This window comes from Metopolophium dirhodum, chromosome 3, assembly GCF_019925205.1.
Source record: "Metopolophium dirhodum isolate CAU chromosome 3, ASM1992520v1, whole genome shotgun sequence".
Lineage (NCBI taxonomy): Eukaryota > Metazoa > Arthropoda > Insecta > Hemiptera > Aphididae > Metopolophium > Metopolophium dirhodum.
This window is the reverse complement of record NC_083562.1, coordinates 21243210-21268402: the sequence shown is the minus strand read 5'-3', so window position 1 is coordinate 21268402 and position 25193 is coordinate 21243210. Positions and strand designations below refer to the sequence as shown.

Below are 25193 nucleotides of genomic sequence, written 5' to 3'. Positions count from 1 at the left end.
AATAACATAATAAAATAAAACATTTGAAAACTGATATTTGTTCTTTCTTACATATTATTACAACAATTAATGGATTGATACAACAGCAACAATAACAATATAAATAAACTCATGTATTCCTCTTTAATGTTGTCAAACAATTTCCTGATGGGTATGCTTTTCTGAATTTTGTTATGAGATCTTGATCAGTTAGCCTGATACCTTCTACCTGATTTCCAAGTGTAATCCTGCATAAAAAATTCCATTAAAATTAAATAATACAATTGATAGCAAAGTATAAACTTACCAGTTGGGTTGAATATTATGAGACCGTCCAAATAACTCAATTTTTCTAGTAAAGGGTGACAATCGTTCTATAATACCATATATTTCATCAGGCTTGTGACTAGTGTCTCGTACTTCAGCAACTATAACGTCACAATCCAAACCACAGTTTAAACTGGGAGGGTTGCCTTTCTTGCCCACCTTAAAAATATACAATGTGTCTCACTTAATTTGTATCACTAGTTGTAGGACCAACATTATAGTTTAAAAATATTAAATATCTCACCAAACAATGTTCTTTGCCATGATTCAGCCAGTGACCTGTTCGGCCAGTCCTTATTATCCTTTGTAACTGGTTAGTTTTCACCCAAATTATCTCGTCTACTCGTTCATAACCCCATAATTTTAGACATTCTCTGCCGAGCTCCATAGCTCTTTAAAAAATTGATGTTATTAAAATGATAACAATTTAATACAGTTAATGCAATTATTATGCTCTAAGCTTACCGTCCAGTAACCCATAAAAATATAAGTCCTTCATCCTGCAATTGTGGAATACCCAATCGTCGCATTTCGTCATCAGATAATGTACCATAAGGAAGTTCCATATGAATATCCCATGGTGGATCGGCCATAATAACAGCAAATTTTCCTAGATTACACAACAATGTATGAAGACTAAAAATAATAAATTAGACAGAATATGTCCTTGATAATTGAATATTGACTTATTACTCACCCAAAAAAGTGAAATCCATAAACCTCAAATCACACTGAATCCACTGACATGGAAGCAATTCAGACTTACCATTAATCAACCCTTTTTTGGATGGAAAACTATTAAGGGCGTTCACTAAACTCACTTTACTAGTTACGCCATCAACTGCATAGTGAACATATCTATAGCAAGTAAGTAGCACATTTTTACAAGATATAAGAAACAATTTTTTTTTAATATTTACTATCCATATCATGTAATTTATTTATTAATTTTTATATTAAATCAAATATTTAAAAAGTAAACTGAATACTAATAAATAATAAATATTTATAGTATTTTTAATCAGTTATGGTAATAACCAAAATTAAGGGTACAAGTTAGGAGTATTATTAGTATAACAGATGAACTGAAAAACACTATTATATCTAACTTTATAGATAATAAGCTTAATATCGGTAAATACTAAAATGAAACAAGGATAACACTCAAATCATTAACCCATTCAACTTAAGAAATAAGTTATTTAAATGATAACAATTTTCTCACAATTTAGAGAAAGCCCCATAAATTTCAAGAAATAGGCCATCTGTGATAAATTATCATTTATTTCACATATACAAGTATAAAACTAATGTCTAATACCATACAATTTTACCAAAACCAATGTATCTTATGTAACTAATTGGGCGCTTGGGCAAATTCACATCTAATTATTTATGCAACATTCTTAGTTTAGGGGTAACTATGAGAAGTACAGAGTTACTCGTGGATTATATTTTATATGAAAGATAAATTATCAATATTATAAATTAGTTTAAGTTATTTAAAATTTATTATCCTCTGATAAACTCTATACCTAATTTAATAAATTAATATTTTAATATCAATATATGTATGTTTTTAAAGTAATTTATATAATAATAGCTCATCTGACTACCTATATAAATCTACCCATCTAACCTAACCTATATATACACCTGGCTTTAATCTATTCACTGTAATTCCTAGAATATTTACCAATAAATGTATTTATAATCTGATATGTCAACATTATATTACCTTCTAATTAGTAATTATATTAAGTTTTATAAATATATCAGCATAAAATGTATTGATACTTACTTACACGTATCCATGTGAAAACAAGTGTTTAGAAAAGAACAATCACCTAAAGTTTCATCAGTATGCATTTGGATAATTTTTTTGAAATGAAGCTTTTTACAAACATGTCCTTCCATGCAATCTGATCGAGTACCGTGTGGACAAAATTCCATAACATGTGTTCCTATTATGAAAAAATATCTATTAGTATCAACTGTGTGTGTTATTGATGTATTATGGTGCTTAATATGTTTACCTCCTTTAGACCGAAATTTTTCACATAAAGATTTCTCTTTAACTGTTTGTTTGGTAAGCAGTTCCATTATTTCTTCACTAATTTTTTTAATTTCTTTTTCTCTAATGGAAGGCATTGAAATAAGGGACTAAACCAGCATATCATAAACAGCATTTTTATTACTTTATAAGAATTTTACTTAATATATTACAAATTACATTTGGATCAAGTATATCTTGCTACTCAAGAAATTAAATTAAAATTGCTTGAACTTACATATTTCATTTCCCTAATTTAAGAACAATGTTGTTAATTAGAATGTGTTGCTCGGACTTCTTCATTTTGACTATAATTAATCTACAATAGTATAAATTACCGTGCAAGAAATATAACTATGATGGGGTGAGAAGAATTTAATAGGATCATAATTCAAAACCGATATCTAATGTAAACCATAGAATGGATAATTAAATATATTTTCTCAATTCAATTAACTAAAGCGCAACACCATAAAAAAAAACTAAGAAAAATGGATACTGAAAATGTCCGTCAACAGCTCAAAATAAGTCAAAATATTTGGAAAATGTTATGGTGTATAGAAAATGCTATCATAAACATTCAGTCAAAATTGCATGTACCTACGGTCATTTGTTTTAGAGTTGCACCAAAAACCAAAATCAATTTTCTCGAAAACAGATTTTGCGTAAAAATTCCAGCACTCCATTTTCCAGAAGGAAATCCTAGCACTTTTACTGTCCTAAAAGGTGATGACAGACACAAAAAAAAAACAAAAAAAAACACACATCATTGTAAAATCAATACGTTCATCGCTTCGCTCAGAATCTAAAAATAAAAAAAAGGTGGGTAAGTGGATGTCGCTCTGCTGTATAGTAGGTGACAAGTGGGTCACTGTAATGGATGGTGTTAAATTTGAATTCAATGATATAATATCATTGTATAAGAAAAACGATACTGAGCGATAACGGTCAGTCAGCCTATGCTATTACTAATATATTTGATGATATATTGTGAATAAAGTGATTTATATATAACCTATTTACATGGAACCTTGTTTTAAATATTTAATCCTTAGCTATAAAAGTTAAGCATTTTGAGAAAATTGATTTTGGTTTTTGGTGCAACTCTAAAACAAATGACTGTAGCCTGTAGGTTCATGAAATTTTGACTGAATGTTTATATTAGCATTTTCTATACACCAAAACATTTTGACTTATTTTGAGCTGTTTACGGACATTTTCAGTTTCCATTTTTCTTAGTTTTTTTTTCTATAAATAACAATAAAATTTTATTTGTTGTTTAAAAAAGCTTGAAAATTTAATAGAAGGCTCCTAGGTTATTGTTTCAAAGGCAGATGAAAAAAATTAAAAATTCATAGACACAATTTTTTTTTATAAGCATTTAAAGTTCAAATATTGACAAAATACGTAAAAATGACGAAAATTTGCAAATTTTTTTGTTAGAAATTCATAAAAAATTTTCTTTTCAAATCTTAGATATAATTCAAGATTCCACATAAGTTTGTCTACCTTTATAAAAAAATAAATGTCTACAAGAAAGTCAAATTAAATTTTTATGAGAGTTTGAAATTCATATTTTTACATTTGATATTCACTCGATTTCTCAAGTAACTATTTTCTTATTTTGTTGTAATTAAAAAAGGAATGACTGTAGATACTTGAAAATTTCACTGAATATTTATATTAGCATTTTCTATACACGATAAAATTTATAAAATAATTTGACTCTTTTTGAGCTGTTTACGGACATAGTCAGTTTTCAATTTTTTTAGTTTTTTTTTCTATAAATATTAATTAAATTTTATGTTGTGTAAAAAAGCGTGAAAATTTAATATTGTAAGACTTCTGATATAATGTTACAAAAGCAATTGAAAAAATATTAAAAATATATAGGCACAATTTTTTTTTATAAGCATTTAAAGTTCAAATTTTGACTAAAATTTATCAAATTATAATTTAATAATTATTTTGTAGTTAAAAATTTATAAAATGTTCAACTTTTATAGCTAAGGATAGAAAATTTAAAACAAGGTTCCACGTAAATTGGTTATATATAAATTACTTTATTCACAATAATATCATCAAATATACTTGGTAATATCATAGGCTGACATACCGTTTTTGCCCAGAATCGTTTTTCTTATACAACAATATTATATCATTGAATTCAAATTTAACACCATCCATTACAGTGACCCACTTGTCACCTACTATACAGCAGAGCGACATCCACTTACCCACCTTTTTTTATGTTGTTTTTCCCGGTGCTTTTGAAAATTTTAAATTTTGACCTCTCCAATGCACTAACGATATTCATTTTCCAATCGAACAAGATACTGAAGTTGAAAATCCAATCATTATTTCGACTACTTATTGTGTACACAGACACAAAAAAACAACAAAAAAAAACACACATCATTGTAAAACCAATACATTCATCATTCCACTAAGAATCTAAAATCTATTAAACAAATAATTACAACAATGGGGTTTAATACCAAATGAAGACTTAAAGTTAAATTAAAACTAAGAAATTACTTTAAGATGCAACACCATATCAATTGAAATTGTCAAATTAATATAATTTTTCAGAAATCTAGACACGGTCTATCAACACATGTTAAGGATGATTCTCAATATGAATTTTAAATGGCTAAAACATCAAAACGAAGTCCGAGTAACAATTTCTGATTTCACCACCATTCTAAATTTGGTAAAATTCCTAGGTCGTTTTAATTCTCGAGGTACATGGTAAACTACACTTTTTTCACAATCTACTCACCATTATGTCATCATCAGACTCATCAGACTTTTTAAAATCAACTGATAACTTTTGTACTTTTGGGTTTTTTAAACATTCATCAATATCTTCATCTGAAAATTATTTAAGTTCATAGTTATCCACTATATAACATAATGTGTAACAAAATAATGTGAATTACATTCAAGCTGTTTGATTTTATCTTCTATCAGTAAGCGAGATTTTTCAAGATGCAAATTTGAATCAACCTCTGATGATAAATTATTAGTCATTGCAAGTAGTTTTGAATGTTCAGCTGTTAATATTTTCAAACCTTGCTGGCCATCAATTGTAATATTTTTTAAGCTAAATAAATAATATTATGAGACATTATAAAATGAAATTTAATAAAACAAAAAATACCTTATGAGATTTTGTGCAGCAAATTTGTAAAGCAAATTAACAACAGATGAATGTGATATGTTGGTAGAATCTTTTTTTAAAAGATCAGTCACTAATTGATGAGATGTGATTGGAAGATTAACTGATACATCAACAAGTATTTTAAGTAATATACGTTCGCCGCCTACTTTGCTCCAATCAAAATCTGATTCGGTTTCTGCATAACTCGTACTTGGCAATAAAGATCCCCCTGTAAATGTAATTATTATAAATTATCAACACTGAATCACTGACATATATAGTTCACACTTACTAGGAACAATTTTATCAGATGCCTCATTTAGAATAACTTGCCGCTCTATTTTTCTCTTCTGAAGTTTTTCCCGCAATGAATTCCGTTTGCTTTTCACAGCTTGAATCTCTTGCCAGGCATCAGACATGATTGAAACATTTAAATTGTAATCCCAATCAAAACGTTTGAATCAACTGCCGACGGTAAAATTAATTGTGTCACATTTTCCTGTTGTAAATTGAAATAAAAAGCATAGGTACATTATCATAATATTATTGTACACATTGTATAGACGCGTACATTTAAATGAAGGAAACGATTGTTTTAAAAATCGAGTATTTTTAACATTCATAATTTATTGAGTTTTACAATGAAAAAAATGAAAAACAGATCATGCTTTGAAGTCATTCATGAAGCAATTCATCGGATTTACACAATAAGTAATGGTTTAATACTTGAATACTATTATAGACTATAGTCTATAGTTAATAAAATAAACGTTGAATTTTGAATTCGACTCACAATATTATTACGTGATTACACCGAGCAGTAAACAACAATTTCCTCACAAATCATAAAGGGGTCAGATCTTCTGCTGATAAGCGTAATCAGTCCTGATATCTTTAATCGTGTTTACAAGAGGATGATAACAGAGGAACCTTTTGCGGGCAGTCCTCCGTCGACCGTCACCATGTCGTTTCCAGTCCATTATGTCATATTATAACTTAGTTCGTGATTCTGTGATTTTACTATTTGAGCGGTTAGGTGGTAACCACGGTGTAGATATACTCATGAATTAAGATATACAGGATGCCGAAGGACAGCCCGTTATCAGTATTTTTGTGAAGTTGAAAGTTTCCAGGTTCCCAAATTAACTTATGGCACCGAAATGGTTACGAAGGCGAAATCCTAATCCTTAACTAATTTTGTATGATTACGACCATCGAGTATCGCAATCTTAGTTCATATTATATGGATGGAGCTACTTTAATCATTTGCTGTGTCCAACATAACCCCCCACTTATTAGTTATTTTATAGTGATTGTTGGCGAAACGCATTATAAATAACATATTAATAATTCGTTGTACTTTGAAATCAAATGGGTGGTGGACCATAGAGTAATATTACTCCGTGTGTTAGACACAGCTCGGTATACAAGAAATACATACATAGCTCCATCCATTGTATATGATCTAAGATCGCAATAAACATGGCGGGAAATTAACATGATAATTTTTACGATAAAGATACGTAAAATTATAAATCTTAGTAGATGGCAGCACTGGCTTAGTTCATTAAACGCCACTGTGGCAAAAGCGCTATAAGTAATTCTGGATTTTTGGAAACTTCCGTCTTCACCTGATAAGCACTCGTTCGGCATCCTATATATTTAATTCGTGGATATACTGCTGCTGCCGTGGTGGTAACCACAGGAAGTTGGTGGGTGGTGATCGTGCTATCAGCATTCAATACTGTCAAAACTTATCAGTTGATTAAAATAAAGTAAAAATTAATAGACTCAACATTCAGGCTTTGTAGTTCTGTTTCTTGTTTATGAGGTACTTTTTTTTTTCATTATTTTAAATTAAACAATAATGAATAGTTAACTATTTAAACAAAACAATTACAGTAGTCTGCTTAAAAGTACTCGTTATTTTTCTGATGGATATTTAACTCGCTATTTACTTACAATACCCTATAAGGATTTTCTCATAATTTTTCCTTCAACACAAACATTTGTCAAAAATATACACGTATATTCACGATATTGAATATAATTTGTAAAGAAAAGGTGAGTGAAGTGTATCTCTATTACTATTTACTTCTATTATTCAGATGTTGTATAAACATCTCATAATCATCACAAACTATACATCATATATCTACATATTTTTGGGGTAATGTAGGCGTTTGCTTTTGAATAAAACACGAGTTAAACATTGTATTTACTATTTATATTACTTTATCTTCACAACTATAAGACAAATTACCTACATTCCCCATTTTTTCAAATCATTTATGTGTCCATACTAAGTGAAACTACCTAATAATATTAAATATTAATTTTTATATAGGTATCAGTTGCGTAATTTGGGAAAATTTATGGGGGAGATGAAATTGTTGTATATTTTACCTATTTCCTCCCAAAATTTTTTTTAATGTATCAAGCACCTCATTACAATCATTGTGATAAGTACCTACCTATAACATAACTTGTTACTCCATGTATAAATGTATGCACACTTGGAAACTAATAATTGCATTATGTTTAAATATTCACATACGATTAAAGTAGTTATACGACTTTGCTGATGTGCGTCGTTGCCCGTCGATAAAATAATATTTGACTACTTAGTAGTTTATTTTTGTACAACAATGCAATATATTAATAGGTATAATTTATTTGTGAAATAGTGTTTATTTCAAAGCGGGTAATATTACCTTAGTTATGTACCTTCAGCTAGCATAAGGGGATTTGGGTTTTTTCCTTAAAATATACTATAGTAGTGTTGAATTAATACATAGATATATATTACAATGTGCCAGTTTTTGAGAAAAAAAGTCATGGGGTGGAGGGGGGGGCTACACCAAGCCCCTTACCCCTGTAACTATATCACTGATAGCCACATAGGCTATAGCCCCCTGGAATTTTGTTTAGCCCCCCCCCCCCCCATTCCGTAATTTTTTTTAGTTACATTTTTAGAATATATGTTGTGTGCCAGAAATATAATAGGCTATAGCCCCCCTATATAAATTCATCACGCTACGCCTATGCTGATAGGTAGGTTAGTTGTAGTTGGTGGGTACTATCTATTCTGTGGTACTATAGACCAGCTTTAGTTGCTTTGTATTGATTTGTATATTCAAAAATCAATCTCTAAAACCACTTTCCAATCATCTTTTACAGTTTTGTAAAATGCTTTTGCTATATTTCTAATGACGTGAAAAACAAAAATTACATATTTCAAAGATGGTCACTTAATATTATTTTTTCATAATTATATTATATTATTAATAAGCCTCAATTATTCAATAATTTAAAACTGGTACCATTGATAATAATTAAATAATATCAGAACAACTGTTCATCTAAAAAAAATACATTAGATGTTAGTATGTTACATCTATTGATGTACATTATACTTGTACATTTTTTCACGGGCAAAGTAGGGTTATACAGCTATAACGTACTATGTATGTTGATACTATAATATAATATGTATACGTTATACACATGTTAAAAATTGATTGCTTCCATATTTACCGGATTTCGAATTGTTCTAATATTATCAATGCCAATACTTACCAAATTAATAAAAGATTGCAAAAATTAAAATGTGTGCTTGTATTTATAATTTTTTCATAAAAATAATAAAATATATTCATTTAAAATCAAATTTATGTTGTTTTTTGGAACACTTATAATTTTAATTTAAATGTCCACGTTATATCCTTGAATTATTTTAGGTCAATAATTTTATTCGTTGGCAAAAATCTAAGTAAACGGAATTTTAAACTTGAATATAATTTGGTTAGTAATTTTAGATTCTGAGCGGAGCGATGAATGTATTGATTTTACAATGTGTTTTTTTTATTTTTTATTTATGTGTCTGAGGACACCTTTTAGAGCAGTAAAAATGCTTCGATTTTCTTCAACAGTACCTTTTCTGATGCGAAAGTGAATCTAATTGGTACTTTGGGGGGTCTAAAGTAAAAATTTCCCAATAGTTTTCACAAGCGACAAGATAAACAAAAGAAAAATTAAGGAAAAACGGGAATTTTTACACAAAATTGAATTTGGTTTTTGGTGTAACTTTAAAACAAATGACCGTAGATACTTGAAAATTTCACTGGTTGTTTATATTTGCATTTTCTATACACCATAACATTTTCAAAATATTTTGATTTATTTTGAACTATTTAGGGACATTTTCATTTTCCATTTTTTTTTTAGTTTTTTTTCTAAAGATATCAATAAAATTTTATTTGTTGGCTAAAAAAGCTTGAAAATGTAATAGAAGGCTTCTAGTATATTGTTTCAAAGGCAGATGAAAAATATTAAAAATCCTTAGTCACAGTTTTTTTTTCTTCTAAGCATTCAAAGTTCATAAATTGACAAAATATGGAAAAATCATGAAAATTAGCAAATTATTTTGAGTTAGAAATTCGTAAAAAATTTTCTTTTTAAATCTAAGGTTTTAAATGTTTTTCTACCTTTATCAAAAAAAAAATGTCTATAAGAAAGTCAAATTAAATTTTTATGAGCGTTTGAAATTCAAATTTTTACAACATTGGATATTCACTTGATTTCTCATGTAGCGATTTCCTTATTTTGATGTAATTCAAAAACGAACGAATTTAGATACTTGAAAATTTCATTAAATGTTTATATTAGCATTTTCTATACACCATACAATTTTGAAAATATTTTGAATCTTTTTGAGCTGTTAATGGACATTTTCAGTTTTCAATTTTTTTAGTTTTTTTTTCAATAAATATCAATAAAGTTTTATCTGTTGGGCCAAAAAGTGTAAAAATTTAATACAAGGCTCCTGATATATTAATACTATATCAGTTGAAAAATATTAAAAATACATTGGCACAATTTTTTTTTATAAGCATTTAAAGATCGAATTTTGACAACATTTATCAAATTTATAATTTAATAATTATTTTGTAGTTAAAAATTTATAAAATGTTCAACTTTTATAGCTAAAGATTGTAAATTGAACACAAGGCTCTTAGGCTCCACGTAAATAGGTTATATATATATTACTTTATTCACAATAATATCATCAAATATACTTGGTAATATCATAGGCTGCTGACAGTTTTCGCTCAGAATTGTTTTTCTCATACAATGATATTATATCATTGAATTCAAATTTAACACCATCCATTACAGTGATCCACTTGTAACCTACTGTACAGCAGAGCGACATCCACTTTTTACAATTGTATCTACATTATCAATATCTTAAGACTTAAATTGTGGTTACTTCTTGCTTACATGGTATTGTACATTATTATTTCAATAATAATTCTGTTATAACTTATATTAATAATAAAGCATGTGTAAAAGACTAGAGCCAGACTTCAGCCTCTAAATAAGTATATCAAACTCTGATGATTATTTTGAAAACATTTCTTTATAATATTTTATAGTATAAAGTAATATTAGTTATTACTATATTTGTATTCATATGTTATGTATACAATTTAAATTGATTTATTAACTTTATTTTTCAAACTTATTAATATTATTTATATTTCTGATATTTTCTAGATTTCAACAATGACAACAACACTAAAACCTTACCTTTCAGTTGTAAAGCATTCGTTGGATGCTGCTATCTGTATAAGCCAGTTTTACTCGCAAGTAGTTGAACGTCACAGCAAACCAGAAATAGAAATGCAAACCAACAGGGAGTTAATATTGACTCCAATGTTAATCAGTCGTAATGAGCGAGAACGTGTTTTTATTGAAAGCTCTATAAATTCAATACGGGTGAGTATAGCAATTAAACAATGTGATGAGATTGAGCGATTACTGTGTGATAAATTCACACGATTCATGATGAAAAGAGCAGAAAATTTTTTCATTCTAAGACGGAAGCCAATTGCTGGATATGACATAACATTCCTAATCACTAACATGCATGTGGAACAAATGTACAGAAATAAACTTATTGATTTCATTATTCGATTTATGGAAGAAATTGACAAAGAAATCAGTGAAATGAAGTTGGCAATCAATGCAAGAGCTAGAATTTGTTCAGAAGAGTTTCTCAAACATTTTTAAAAGAAAATTGTATAACTATCCAGTATGCATTATTTTTTATTTTCTACTGTAATCATTTTTTATATTGTAAAATGTTGTGCGAGTTTATTTAAAGTTATTATTAGATTAAAACACAGAATAAATTTATTCTGTGATTAAAATCTTAAATATAGATAAATTAATTTTCATACATGGTTAATAGTTAATACACTTAATCGAAAAAATACTATTAAATATTGATGGCATTTAATGCATACATTTTAATAGTCTTTTTATATATTTTATTTCTTTTTTATTACTATTATTTTATACTTAGTTCAGTTACAAAAATAATTTGAACTAACATATTGTTATGGTATGAATACTAGATACCATTATTTTACTTTTATAATTATATTAGTCAAATATAACATACTATCTATTTAAATATTTTTATAAATATCTATTTATAATATCTATTTATATATTTTTACAAACACTTAGTACATGAATGCAATAATATGAAAGTTCTATGCATGTCACGAAATTAGCACTACATGACACATAGAGTTACCGTTAGGAAATAATGGTTTAGGTAAAAACATATCATAATCATGAACTAAGATATATGTCTGACCGGGTGATAAGACTTAGTGTCCAGTCCTGTTTATCTTAGTTCATGATCATAAATAATTAATTTAATTTCAACCTTGTTTGTTAAAGTCTATAGTCCATGCCACAAGAGAACGCAACTGCTCACTGACCAAATTGTCATCAGTTCGTCAAAAATCGATCTAAGACGCGCCACTGGCGACCACCAGAGTAGGCCATGAAATGTCAAAAGGTGACTGATGGCAGTGGAGTAGAGAAATTGGCCATGCGACTACTTGAGTAAATCATTCGGATGCGCAAAGCAGTTGTGTTCTATTGTGGTGCGGAACATAGATTTAAGAATAAGAAGATAACAGATAAATTTTTAAAAAGTATTATCCAAACAAATTATTTGTAATCAAAAGCAATAATTTATGTATTTCATTTTTATTTATAGAAATGAAATGTTTTTACACTAATTATTTTTATTATCCTTCATAAAATATTAAAAAAATTCAACAGTTTTAAATTTAATTCAGTCATATTGTTTCAAATTTAATATGACATTTCACTATTACTAAAAATAGTGTATGAATATTTTGGCAGAAATCAAGGTTATTCGCCTTAAATTGTATCTGTATTTATCTATTAAATTAAAACACATTTGAGATATGACTCAAATCTTTTGTTAAGTATTATTATTATTAAGTAATTATTTAGCTGTAGGCAATTATCTCTATGAAGGTTAATATAATAATATAATCTTTTTGTAGAACTTAGTAAAGTTTATTTAAGTTGTAAGTTTCTAGAATGGTAATCAATCGGCTAATTTTCCAAAGGTAATCCTATTTTCAGTTTTCAATTTATATTACAATTTTAAATTCTTTCATGATAATTTAGATTATGTTTTTATAACTAATTCAATAATGATTGTCATTGTTTAATATAAATATTATGCGACCAAGTAGTTATTATTAACTTAATACTTAAAGGGGGACACAATTTTAATCTAAGCTTTAAAAGAATGCTTGATTTAATTCAAAACTTTTCTACTAGATATAGTCTATTTTTGTTTGTCAAATATATATATTATATATTATTATATAATAAATAATATGTTTATTATTTTATTCAAATAGGTATATCAATAGGCGCGATTTATTAAATGGTAGTTGCATTAATTTTATAATTATGTACTAATATATTACAAAATTAATTGTTGAGGTATTAATTATTAGATTTCATATATTATGTTTAATTTAATACTGAATCATTATAGAAACACAGTATGTAGGTACCAATAATTAATTTTCTTAATACAAATTATATAAAAAGTCTTATTAATAACAAACGTATTGGTACTCACTTCTGTAATTATTTTACATAATATATTAGGTACCTATGTCATTCAGCCATGTGCAAATAGTGTAATACAGATAATACATAATTTTTTAGTAGATTCTTTTCATATAGTAATCGGCTTAAAATGATGTAATTTGTTGTTTTTATTGTAATACGATGCATTTTGTTCCACTCTACATTGAAGTATGTCTTATGTACTTATTAAAAGAGCAATAAGTTTACCTTCCTATTTAATACTTAATAATAGATATACTAATCGGCTTTTTATTTGTTCTTATTTTAAAATCATACTTTGTGAATATGGCTTTAATATCTGTTTAAACAAATAGGCTAATATTTTTCTTATTAAGTAAACATTTTGCAAAAAATTCTTATCTATATATATAAATATATAATATATTCAATGATAACACTCCATTCATACATAGTGATGAAAATATTATACCTAATAAGGTTTGGTTAGGGCATAGTGGCATAGCTAGGAGGTTATCAAAATGTTTAGAGGGTGGTGGATGAATTATGATTGTAATGGCCAATGGGTAATAATTTTTTATGAACTATGACAGTAAATTGCTCAGTTGGATAATATTAGACTTGCCTCTGAAAAACTTCTTGTTCACCATTGGGTAGGTATTTAATAATAATTTCAATATTTAATTGGAATGGTTTTTATTTGCCAAACAACTTGTATCAATTGATATTTCATTCAGTACACTTTCACGTAATATGTCTACAAAAATATACAATTATTAAAAAAAAAAAACAGATAGAATATTATTTATAAATTTATAATTATAACATAAATCTTATTGAATGAATTTAATAGGATGACTTCTATTTCAATTATACATATGTAAACAAGCCTAAGTTAAGGAAAAATTACTTTTTTCAATCTATGAATCTATCATCTTTATCATTTAAAATCGTAAAATAATTATTATTGATCTCTAGGATTTTTGAATTAGGCAATTAATTTAAAACTTTTAAAATGTTTAATATCTTATTAATTTTATATGTATAAATCATACATATTTAGGAATATCAGAGAATGGTTTATTATTACTGTTCATCAACATTTAAAATTGATTTAATACTTGTCATTTTTAAGTTGACTGTTGCCGTATTAATAATAAGTATTTTTTTAATTTTAATCGTTTTCCTGCTTGCTAATTATTATCATCAATCTTAAACTCTTCAAAAAATAAATTACATAGGTAGGTTGTATTTATTTTATGTACCTACCCTACCTGTATTGTTGTCCCTTTGTCGTCTTGAATAGCCTTAATAGGGGCTTGTATGCATAAATATAGGTAGTTACATATGTATCAAATAAAATATGTAGTAAGTAGGTAACCTATTTGTTTTAAAAAAATATTTACGGATTTATCCGAGTAAAACTTTTCTCATCATATTGCTGTCGGTGCTATCTCCAAGTATGTTTCTGTGGTTGACTATACATTTTGATGAACACAGGTACTGTAGCAACGGAATACGGTATTTGCCACAAAAGTCTACAAACTTAATGTGTTCAACTCTGTCGTCGAAAAACACACCTGCCAAAGTAAATAGAAATGTTAAAATCACAATTACAATGAATTTAATAAAATAATCTGTTAATAGCACGAGTCTATAATATTATGGAGACTTATTATTTATTAAACTACAATAAATATTTTGATTTTGCTTAACTAATAAAGAGGTAAGTTTATAAACTTCATTATGCATAAGTTATAAGTAAGTATGTAAATTGTATACCATAATTAAAAAAAATAAATATGGTTTTAGTAGTTACCAATTGATTAAATTTGGGGTAAATTACTGAGAACATTACCACTAAAATTTAGGTACTGACAAAAAATAATTTTTTCTGTGGCATTAATAATAATGGAAAATGTATAAGATTTTCAATCAATATCTACCTACTCTATAGAATTAAGATTACCAAAATGAAACTTTTAGAACACTAGGAAAATAATAACTTACCTTGGTAGGCGATAGCTGAAAGGCACCTACATTTTAAGTACATATTAAACAGATTAGGGACTTCTTGCTTTTTCGTGTTTATTTATGCTAGTTGTAGAGTATTCTAGCTACCTACCCACCAGTTTAAAATATAAATTTGTTGTATGAAATTGTGAAATTAATTACTAAGTCTAACAAAAAAGGCATAATTGATTAATTTAAGTATTTCTAACAATTATTAATATCGTATTGAGGCAGGGATGGCTAATCCATGACACACAAAAAAAGTTTGACGACACGCGAAAAGTTAAAATATTTGTATTAGGTACATATATATTTTATTTTTATTTTTAATAATAAATTACATCACAATGTATATATTAATGTCTACAGATAAAACTGAATAATCGTTATTGACCGATAAATAGCCGTATGCTCGTAAATCATAATATATACCTACCTAACTTTTTTCATAATTTAAAGGGACGATCGAAAAAAAAAAGTTTTTGGCACTTAAAATAGTTTGCCTGTACTAAGGCATATTTATATATATACATACCGCTTCCCCTTGTTTTTACTTTATAATTTTAGCTATGTATACAGTATACATGGCATTACCTGCAGGTACCTACTACATGCCTACTTAGAGCATTTTTTGGTAATTTTAATTAAATAACCCTCAACCCTTCCCCCTGGGCACGCCACTGGTTCAGAGTACCTACAATAAAGATACATTTTAAATCTGTTTGATTCTATACACACCAAACTCAAATTCATAAAACATCATAAAGAACGTACCTATAATTCCTCAATGTACATGTCATATGGCCATTGGCCGTACAAAAATATATTGTGTCCATAGGTTAGCCCCTCGCTATGTCCATTGCTCACTCCACCCCACGTCGAGCTGTATAAAATTCTGTTTGTTTACCAACACAGTCTAAATGCGCTCTATGTGAAGGGTTTCAGCCCGCTCTATGCAATTAATACACTATATAGGTGCACTTATAGCCTATAGTCTATATGTAGGTATCTACCATAATGTCCAAACTCGTTGCCATAAACCAAAAAAAATGTAAAATATTCACCTGAAGCCAATAATAACAATATAATACCTATATGAACATGACAGCACTCCATTAAAATATAACACACGATCAAATAGTCAATACAAAAAATCCATATACCTAGGTAGGTACCTATTGATTATATTATATTTAAATTATTTTCCTTGGGCTTTTTTTCCGCGATTCATTACGGCCTGGTATAAGCTCAATTTTATCCTTTTCAAATCCATAATAAATCCTATTATTACCTTGTCCGCTATAATATGTTCTTCCTATAAATTATAAATAAGCCTCCTCTACGTTTGTAATAATTTTATTAAGATCCACCTATAAATTTAGGTATTGATTTTAAAACTTTTAAAACAATAGTAAGTTGAACAATTTAAAATTGAGATTTGAAAAAATCAAAAATCGTGATGTTTCGATCATGTATTACTATTTAGGTATACAAATTTCGGTACGTACCTGCCCCCCCCCCTGTGCGCACGCTTATGTATATTAATAAAATACAATAGTTACTTTACCCTATCCAGCAAGAGAACTGATCGTGGCCCGACGGAAATTGGTTCTACTACGAAACCCCCCCGCGAGACGAGACACCATACCAAAGGGGAACCGGTATTGATGCATCGAGTGGGAATGCGCAAAATCGGTGAGTTCTCTCGCTGGTCATTGGACAGTGGACAGACTATTAATTATACCTGTCTCATGTGTGATCATTGATCGATCATATTATTGATTATTAAAATACGTGTGCCAAAATACACTTTGAAATCTTGTTAGCGTTTAATTTATAATCCAACATATTAATATGAAACCACTAACCTTTACACTTAGGGTTGACACAATGATGTGCGCTCGTTAAGTATTCAATCAAATTGTAAGGCAAATCGCGTTCTCCGTATTGTACATTGTTAATTTTCACTGATCTAGCAGACAGTTCGAGTAAAGATGGTGGATTATGCGTCATATCACTTACGAATCTCACAACCAATGGATTGTCCCTCAGGCTTAACTATAAATTTAACACAATTTATTAAGGTGATTTCGTTTTAAATAGATAAGTAATTGTTGATCTTCTAACAAATCATATTGTCAAATTAAACAGGAAAATATGTTTGTAGGTACTAGGTATACCTACCTAAGCACTTAACCTATCTGCATAATATGTTCTATATATATTATATTTATTTGATCATACCTATGTGTTCAGTGTTATAATAGTAATGTTAAATTATTAAAATTGAAAGGTAGGTTATATATACATATAACTGGGAATTTGGATGTATATATATATTATTCGCGAAAGTAATTACATAAACTATCAATAACTAAATACGCTTTTGAATAATTAGAATCTATAACATCGGAACAATATTGTATCATTTGGTATAAAATTGGTATTTTGTTTGTTGGTACCTAGCTATTTAATTACCTAATGCATATAGTTTTTTAATATTTATAAAAAAGGGAAATATTTTCTGTTTTACCTGACGCCTTTTTTTGCAATTTTTCTTTTTTTAACATATGAAGTTAAGCATGCTAAAAACGAATGTGAAGTCAGAATTTAGTTAGACTTAGTTTTAAAGTTACCTATAGCTAATTTAAATGTATATAGTGTTTTCTTATAGGTATACACATTCGGCGTGGTCACTCACTCTCTGTGCTCCTTCGGGCAATTAAAATCGAAAACATCTCACGACTTGCGTTATGTAAAACCACCATGGATAGGTCTAAGACAGGTGCAAAATTATTTTGACCTTTTATTATTTTTTTGGGAGCGTGCAATTAAATAACGAAAAGAGATACATAAAAACTTGAGATACATATTATGAGCAAACGGCTATTTATTGGTAAATAACTATTATTCAATATTTTATCTGCAGATATTAATAAATACGTTGTGATGTTATTTATTATTAAAAATAAAAGTAATATATATAGGTAAGTAGGTATATATAACAAAAATATTCAAATTTTTGCGTACCCTCAAAATGTTTTCGCGTGCCATGGATTTGCCATCCCTAGTCTAGGACTTCAAATAGCTATAACTTCAAAACTATTTTCTACCTCCAAAATTCCGACTTTACCATAATTTTCAGCATGCTTAACTACATACGTCAAAACAAAAAAAGCGGGTTAGTGGTACCGCTCTGCTGTACAGTAGGTTATTACAAGTGGGTCACTGTAGTGGATGGTATTAAATATTTAAATTTGAATTTAATGATATAATATTATCATGTATACGAAAAACGATTCTGAGCGCAGACGGTTTGTCAGTCTTGGATATTTTATATTATATTTATATTGTCATTAGTCATTACTTATTATTAATACGGTAGCCGGTAAGTTGAATTAATATTATAAAATTACAAAAAGAAAACTAAAATCTTTATTCTTGGTTATTTAATATGTTATTTCGTCCAAATTTTAACTTAAATAACTATAAAAAAAACTGTGTTTATGTATTTTTTTAGATTTTTGATTACACAACTATCTACTCACGTGCAACCTTGTTTTAAATTTTTAATCCTTAGCTATAAAAATTGAACATTTTATACATTTTTAAGTTTTAACAACAAAATAATTGGTAAATTTTCAATTTGGTTAATTATGTCAAAATTTGAACTTAAAATGCTTATAAAGAAAAATTGTGACTATGAATTTTTAATATATTTCAACTGTCATTGTAACAATATATTAGGAGCCTTGTATTGAATTATCAAGCTTTTTGATCCAACGAATAAAATTTAATTGACATATTATATACTAATAGAAAAAAAACTAAAAAAATTGGAAAATGAAAACCAAACATTAAGTGAAAATGACGTGTATTACTACGGTAATTTGTTTTAGAGTTACATCAAAAGCCAAAATCGAGTTGGTCAAAAACCGATTTTTCATAAAAATTTCTGTTTTCCCTTAATTTTTATTTTATTTTACCCGGCGCTTTTAAAAACTACTTGTAAACTTTGACCTACCGAATGCACCAACTATTTTTATAGATCACTTCCAATTGAATATTATTACCAAAAATCTAAAAAATATTTTAACACTGTTATCTATATACTTTTTGTGGGTACCTATATGAAACTTTTAGAGTATTATATTTTATATGCACAATGACATTTTAAAATGTTAATTTTTTCACAAAAATAAATTTAACTTACCTTTGTAATTTTTAAAAATGCTTAATAATAAAAATGTAAAATAAATTACTTTAATCATAATAATATTATCAAATATGCTTAGTAATATTATAGGCTGACAATGATTTTATATCATTGAACTCAATTTCTCAATTATAACACTTCCATTACAGTGATTTTCTAGTCAGGCACCTAATATAATACAGCAGAGCGTTAACCACTTACCCGCTTTTTTTTTTCATTATGTATTTATATTTATATTCTTTGCTTATTTATATTGTAATTTATTTTACTATTAGTAATAATGTAGGTTGCATTAATTTTTGTCAATATCGCATTTATTATATTATTAATTATTATAGTTTTTAACAGTGCATACTATTTATATTGTCATATAATATTGTTACCTATCAACTTTTGAGTCAATATAAACTTCCGTAGAACGGTGTGAGTATAATATAAATAAACAAAAGCATCAAATTATGAAAAAATATTTTTGAACTACAGCAAAATGATTAAAATTGTTATTCTAAATCCTTTGTTTAAATATATAATTTCGTCCAAATTTAAACTTGAATGTCTTTTAAAAAAATTGTGATTATATATTAGATTTTAGATTTTTTGGTTCCAGCATGGAACTACCTATGAAATACTTATGAAAAACCTTGTATTACATTTACAAGGCTTAGCTATAAAAATTAAAAATTGTATAGGTACCATAAGTACCAACTTTTATAAAATCCCTTGTATTCAACTTTGAAGGTCATCTTTCGAGAAAAATTTTAATACTTCTCACTTATATATTTTGTATGCAATACATATTCATTACATCTTACAATGGAAGTTTTCAATTTTAATAATAATACCAAAACCTAGTAAACCTCCCGATATTTTATGGTATTGACCAATAACTAATAAACCTTCTACCTTTCTTCTTGGAAGTTGGAGCTAGGTCTTAAAAAAATAAGCCCTCAAAAAAATAAGTTCTACCTATTCAATAAACAACTAAAAACTTTTTCCAAATGGAAAATGCACAATTTAGCTACCTTATCTGTCTCTGAACAAGTTGCCATTTATTTGTTATTTTTTTGTTATTAATTTGATGCATTTTATTTAAAAAAATTCCCAATATAAAACTAACCATAAATGTCAACTTATTTATTATGATAATTATGTACCAAGTACCTATATAATTCGTTCCTAATAATTTATAGGGTTTGAGTACTCACTCAATCAATTATAACGAAGAAGAGTGCATATACATATGTCTTCATGAAGACCGTGACATTGCTCGGCAGCCCACGTTAATAGATAATAGGCCAAAGAAGGCCATACAATGTATTTTAAACATAAATTAATATGAATAAACCAACTTTGTTTTTATGGTATTTACCTCTGTGAGGCACTTCAATGATATGATTTCTATAGGTAGTGTACGAAGTCTATTTTTGTGTAACATCAACGATTTCAGGTGTTTGAGATTGGCAATGGCTGGCGGCAAACTCTCCAGTGAGTTATCGCTCAAGTTTAGCGCTTTCAAATTATCCAACATACCCAAAGTCACAGGTACATCTGACAGATGATTTCCACCCAAACATAAAAACTTCAACCTAAAATAAAATATTATAAACGTATTATATACTTAAAGTGACTAGCTACATTCTACATATTACAAATTTACAAATGACAATGCTACAGGGCTATAGACGCAACTAGGACCAAACTAATGGAGTGGGGGGGGGGGGGGGGGGGTTGTAGCCATATATTTTCTCTCTATTAATATGTGTAGACATTTCTATATAACAAATTAAAATAATGTAAAAGAAAAATTTCAAAAATATTAATTGTTTTTGAAATAATGAGTCTATTACGTTAAATGTATCACCCAATACCCGATAATATATACATATAATATGTATTTATTTTTATTAGTTACCCTGCGGCAACTTAGGCCATTGGGTGGTTTTTAAACTGTGGGGGTGGGAACAGTGGGTGTAAATACGTGTGTGTAGTTTTGGCAGATTTTTAAGTGAGCACCCGTAGGTATCTGTCATGCCCGAGTGGGGGATGGCAGCACTTGTTCTCCGGACACCGTGACTTGCCCGAATAAAAATGCCACCCGTGGACCGAGGTTTGAACCAGCGCCGGTGTGCGTCACAACCGACGTATAATATATTATATATCATGTCATTTATATTTATTCCAATACAAAAAATGTCACTTTTAATAAAATGTCTTTTTTAAATGTTTGGTTTAAACTTAATTATTTTACAGTATAAAGTAATATGTTTATCCAGTATTGTTTATTTTTGTATGATATCGAACCTATATTTTTTTGAATTTTTTTTTATTGAACAAAAATGTATATTTACAACCAGTATTTACACGTAATACAATTGGTAAATTTGATGTGGTTTGATTGACGGGAGGGGGAAGTCACCAAATGGCGGCACCCCGTGCATATCCTATAATCTAGTATTTTACGATATGTATAATACTATAATAATTATTAATTACTAACGTATGCTTTATAATAATTGATTAAATGCTCCTCCACCTAACCACCACGGCACCATCTAATCAAACCCCCTAATAAATACTCTGGAACCATGCCTGGGCCTGGTCCATGCACATCATAGTTTTATTGTTTTTTTATCCCATAAATAATATAATATTTAGTAGGTGGGAAATAAAAATGTATGTATAGCCGTATAGGTACACTGTACTCACACAAATTGATATGCTGAATGCCTGAATGTTATTGTGCTTACGTCATTCCTACCAAACCAATGCGTTATTCATTTTTATATTTTAATAAATAATACCTACAGTCCAGTGGCGTACACTGGAGGTGTAATTTTTTTGGTGGGTGGACCCCCTAGCCTCAAAATATCTACATCATAAAAATTCTACTACGTATAAAAATATTAAAAATAAACTATTGAATAACATATAGGCTATATGCATTACCTTATTAGCCAATATAGAGGTAACTGATTCAAAATGCTATATGATTGGGTACACCCTTATTTATTTATGAGTGTGAGCCATTGCGGCTACATCAGTATAGGTACCACTGAACGCAAAGTATGCAAACTTTTTCGTTTTGTATTTTTTTATTGTTCTACAGTTCTACTGCTAGGTACCACTTATAGATTCACTATACAACAGTTGACCTCAACAATACCTTAATTTGTCTTCCTAACTGAAATTAAAATGAATATGAATATTTCAGATGTTTTATATTAGTAATGACTGATGATTGAATTGTGTTTTAGTTGAACATAATTTATTAGTATATTGTTTAATATAATATACATATCATACATATATAATATTATATTATATTCAAAATATCGATAGATAATCATTATAGCAATGATAATAATAATATTATTGTACTAACAAATTACAACTGCATATTTTAATTTATATGTCGATAGGACTATATGCGAGAATAACAACTGAAGAACTTTGATCTGACAAAAGGCCAAGGTCAGTGACATTAAAATGTTTGTCTCTGGTTTCGTTGACGTTATATGGTAAGGTATTCACATTGACCCATACGGCAAACATAACTATATATTTATTACTTAGAAGCGAGTTAAAATGCGTATAATTGGATTGGACCTTTATATACTACAACTTCTCTATAAATGTCTCACTTCTGCTAGGTGAATGATTTTAACTGTAAATATTAAATACCCTCAGAAAGTATCAGATGGATGAAGATGCATGCCAAATTAAAGAAATTATTCTTGGAATGGGCTTTAAACTGAAATTGTATAGTAAAAAAATGCGTATCGACTATCGATTATACATATGTAACAGGTGTATAGTATTGTTGATATTTATTCAATCCTAGGTAAATGAGGTACAATTAACACCAAATATCATATTGTAATCGCACGTCTTGCGCAATTTTAGATACGCAATTCGGGTTTATCAGGAATCTTGAGCGTCATGACCAACACGTGACCAAAACACACACAAAAACATCGTGCAACCAAAAAAATTCAATAATAATAATAATTGGGTATAATATGTATACCTATGCTCTTAACTCTTAAGTTATATTATATTAATATATGATACCTGATGAGTTTGTTGACATCTTTGGGTATTTCGACCAGATTATTGCTGCCCATGTACAGATACTCGAGAGTGGTGACCGACAGCAGCTGTTTGGGGAAGTGCGACAACCGGTTACCGCTAATGTTTAGCACCTTGAGGTGAGCGGAACAACCGAATTCCTTAGGGAACCCGTCATCATCAATCAGATTGTTCTTGGCGACCAGCGTAGTGAGCGGTAATCGTGCCACGAAGTCAGGCACATGCGTCAACCGGTTGTTGCTAATGTCAAGCACGCGGAGGTGCTGGAATCGATTGATTGCTGGTGGCAACGATAGCATAGCGTTATGGTTGAGCAGCATCGTGTCGATACCATCAGGTCGGCTGCGCTTGCACATTTCGTCCAAATGCTTCTGGATGGTGTCGCCGTCCAGCAACAGGTAGTTGAGATCCATTGTCTTGATGGATGATCCATCGTCGATTGGCGCGTCGCTGTCGCTGCTCTCCGACGTTGACCCATAGTATCCATTAAACATGATGACGGATAATAATAATTAGGCCACTGCAATAAAATAGTTTCGTATAAACAGCTCACGAACACTGCAGCGAGAAATGTTGTTTAAAACACCACGACAGATAAAACGACGAAAATATTATAAAACGATGGCATTTACACAGGGTACCCAATACACGTCTTATATTAAATGTCATATATAATATGGCAGTCAGTGGGTGGCCGTGACTATTATACCTACCGCGCGGCTGTTATGCGTAGGTACGGTAGACAGGAAAATGGGAGCTTGCTTATGGCACGGTTATATACCTACCAGTTATATAAACATGGAGTGTGTACTGAACACTCGATATACCGATAAGCCATATTTTGAATTCACGGAGGGGCTATAAGTATTAGCTGATCTAGGTTTAATTGTGATAGGTGATAAAATTATACTATACAAATCATTAGCTCTATCACGTATTACAATATACTACATAGGTACTATTATTATTATTATTATTAGATACTGTAATTTTATAATAATAATCAATAATTTAACGCTTTGTTTGTAAGCTGTACACTATATAATGGAAGGATATATATTACTATTACTATGTACAATAAACTATACATGGACGAATATAGTTAGTATAGTTGGTACCCATAATATATATTTATTATTTATTATAATTTATAATATATTGGAACCTATTACTCGTACGTACCTAATCTAATCGCACGCAGCCGCGTCACCGTCGTAATGATCAATAGGTTATAGGTAGGTGGTAACTACTATAATATGATGTAGGTATACGCTTAGTGTATCCCAAATATAAAATATTACACAGGCGATAGGCCATAGAAATATTAAAATAATTAATAGCTATATATAATCAGTAGGTATATAAATATATAATATTATATGACTAGGTATATG

General features: G+C 28.7%; 3 protein-coding genes across 5 annotated transcripts; 1 reads left to right on the top strand and 2 right to left on the bottom strand.

Annotated features, from left to right (window-relative positions):
• Window positions 1-86: 86 nt before the first annotated feature.
• LOC132941541 (N6-adenosine-methyltransferase catalytic subunit) lies at window positions 87-7076 on the bottom strand. 2 transcript variants are annotated; one of them, XM_061009639.1, is made up of 12 exons: window positions 6094-7076; window positions 5815-6021; window positions 5523-5751; window positions 5302-5465; window positions 5142-5233; window positions 2343-2469; window positions 2108-2270; window positions 1004-1164; window positions 772-916; window positions 551-698; window positions 287-465; window positions 87-227 (listed from the first exon to the last, which is right to left on the bottom strand). In XM_061009639.1, exons 2-12 carry the CDS (start codon window positions 5939-5941, stop codon window positions 110-112), a joined length of 1653 nt encoding a protein of 550 aa, XP_060865622.1. In that variant the 5' UTR covers window positions 5942-6021; window positions 6094-7076; the 3' UTR covers window positions 87-109. The 2 variants fall into 2 exon arrangements, with proteins under 2 accessions (XP_060865622.1, XP_060865624.1); XM_061009641.1 differs by having other exon boundaries at window positions 6316-7076.
• A 225-nt stretch (window positions 7077-7301) lies between these two features.
• On the top strand, window positions 7302-11840 carry LOC132941545 (actin-related protein 2/3 complex subunit 4). The gene is made up of 2 exons (XM_061009645.1): window positions 7302-7586; window positions 11082-11840. Exon 2 carries the CDS (start codon window positions 11091-11093, stop codon window positions 11595-11597), a length of 507 nt encoding a protein of 168 aa, XP_060865628.1. The 5' UTR covers window positions 7302-7586; window positions 11082-11090; the 3' UTR covers window positions 11598-11840.
• Window positions 11841-13917: 2077 nt separating this feature from the next.
• On the bottom strand, window positions 13918-24586 carry LOC132941543 (leucine-rich repeat-containing protein 58). 2 transcript variants are annotated; one of them, XM_061009644.1, is made up of 5 exons: window positions 23782-24586; window positions 21080-21296; window positions 17363-17552; window positions 14888-15061; window positions 13918-14238 (listed from the first exon to the last, which is right to left on the bottom strand). In XM_061009644.1, exons 1-4 carry the CDS (start codon window positions 24291-24293, stop codon window positions 14892-14894), a joined length of 1089 nt encoding a protein of 362 aa, XP_060865627.1. In that variant the 5' UTR covers window positions 24294-24586; the 3' UTR covers window positions 13918-14238; window positions 14888-14891. The 2 variants fall into 2 exon arrangements, with proteins under 2 accessions (XP_060865627.1, XP_060865626.1); XM_061009643.1 differs by lacking the exon at window positions 13918-14238 and having other exon boundaries at window positions 14264-15061; window positions 23782-24585.
• Window positions 24587-25193: the final 607 nt, after the last annotated feature.

Bases quoted from the DNA above. Each gene is read 5' to 3' on its own strand.
- LOC132941541 (XM_061009639.1), bottom strand. From the start codon at position 5,941: ATGTCTGATGCCTGGCAAGAGATTCAAGCTGTGAAAAGCAAACGGAAT. The intron at 2,470-5,141 runs GTGAGTAGATTG...ATGCTGGTTTAG, and splicing joins AGTCTGATGATGACATAATG to TCCCTTATTTCAATGCCTTC. The intron at 466-550 runs GTGAGATATTTA...TATATTTTTAAG, and splicing joins ATGGCAAAGAACATTGTTTG to GTGGGCAAGAAAGGCAACCC.
- LOC132941543 (XM_061009644.1), bottom strand. From the start codon at position 24,293: ATGTTTAATGGATACTATGGGTCAACGTCGGAGAGCAGCGACAGCGAC. The intron at 17,553-21,079 runs GTAAATACCATA...TTAAATTTATAG, and splicing joins CATTGAAGTGCCTCACAGAG to TTAAGCCTGAGGGACAATCC. The intron at 15,062-17,362 runs GTTAGTGGTTTC...TTACTTTGGCAG, and splicing joins TGTCAACCCTAAGTGTAAAG to GTGTGTTTTTCGACGACAGA.
- LOC132941545 (XM_061009645.1), top strand. From the start codon at position 11,091: ATGACAACAACACTAAAACCTTACCTTTCAGTTGTAAAGCATTCGTTG.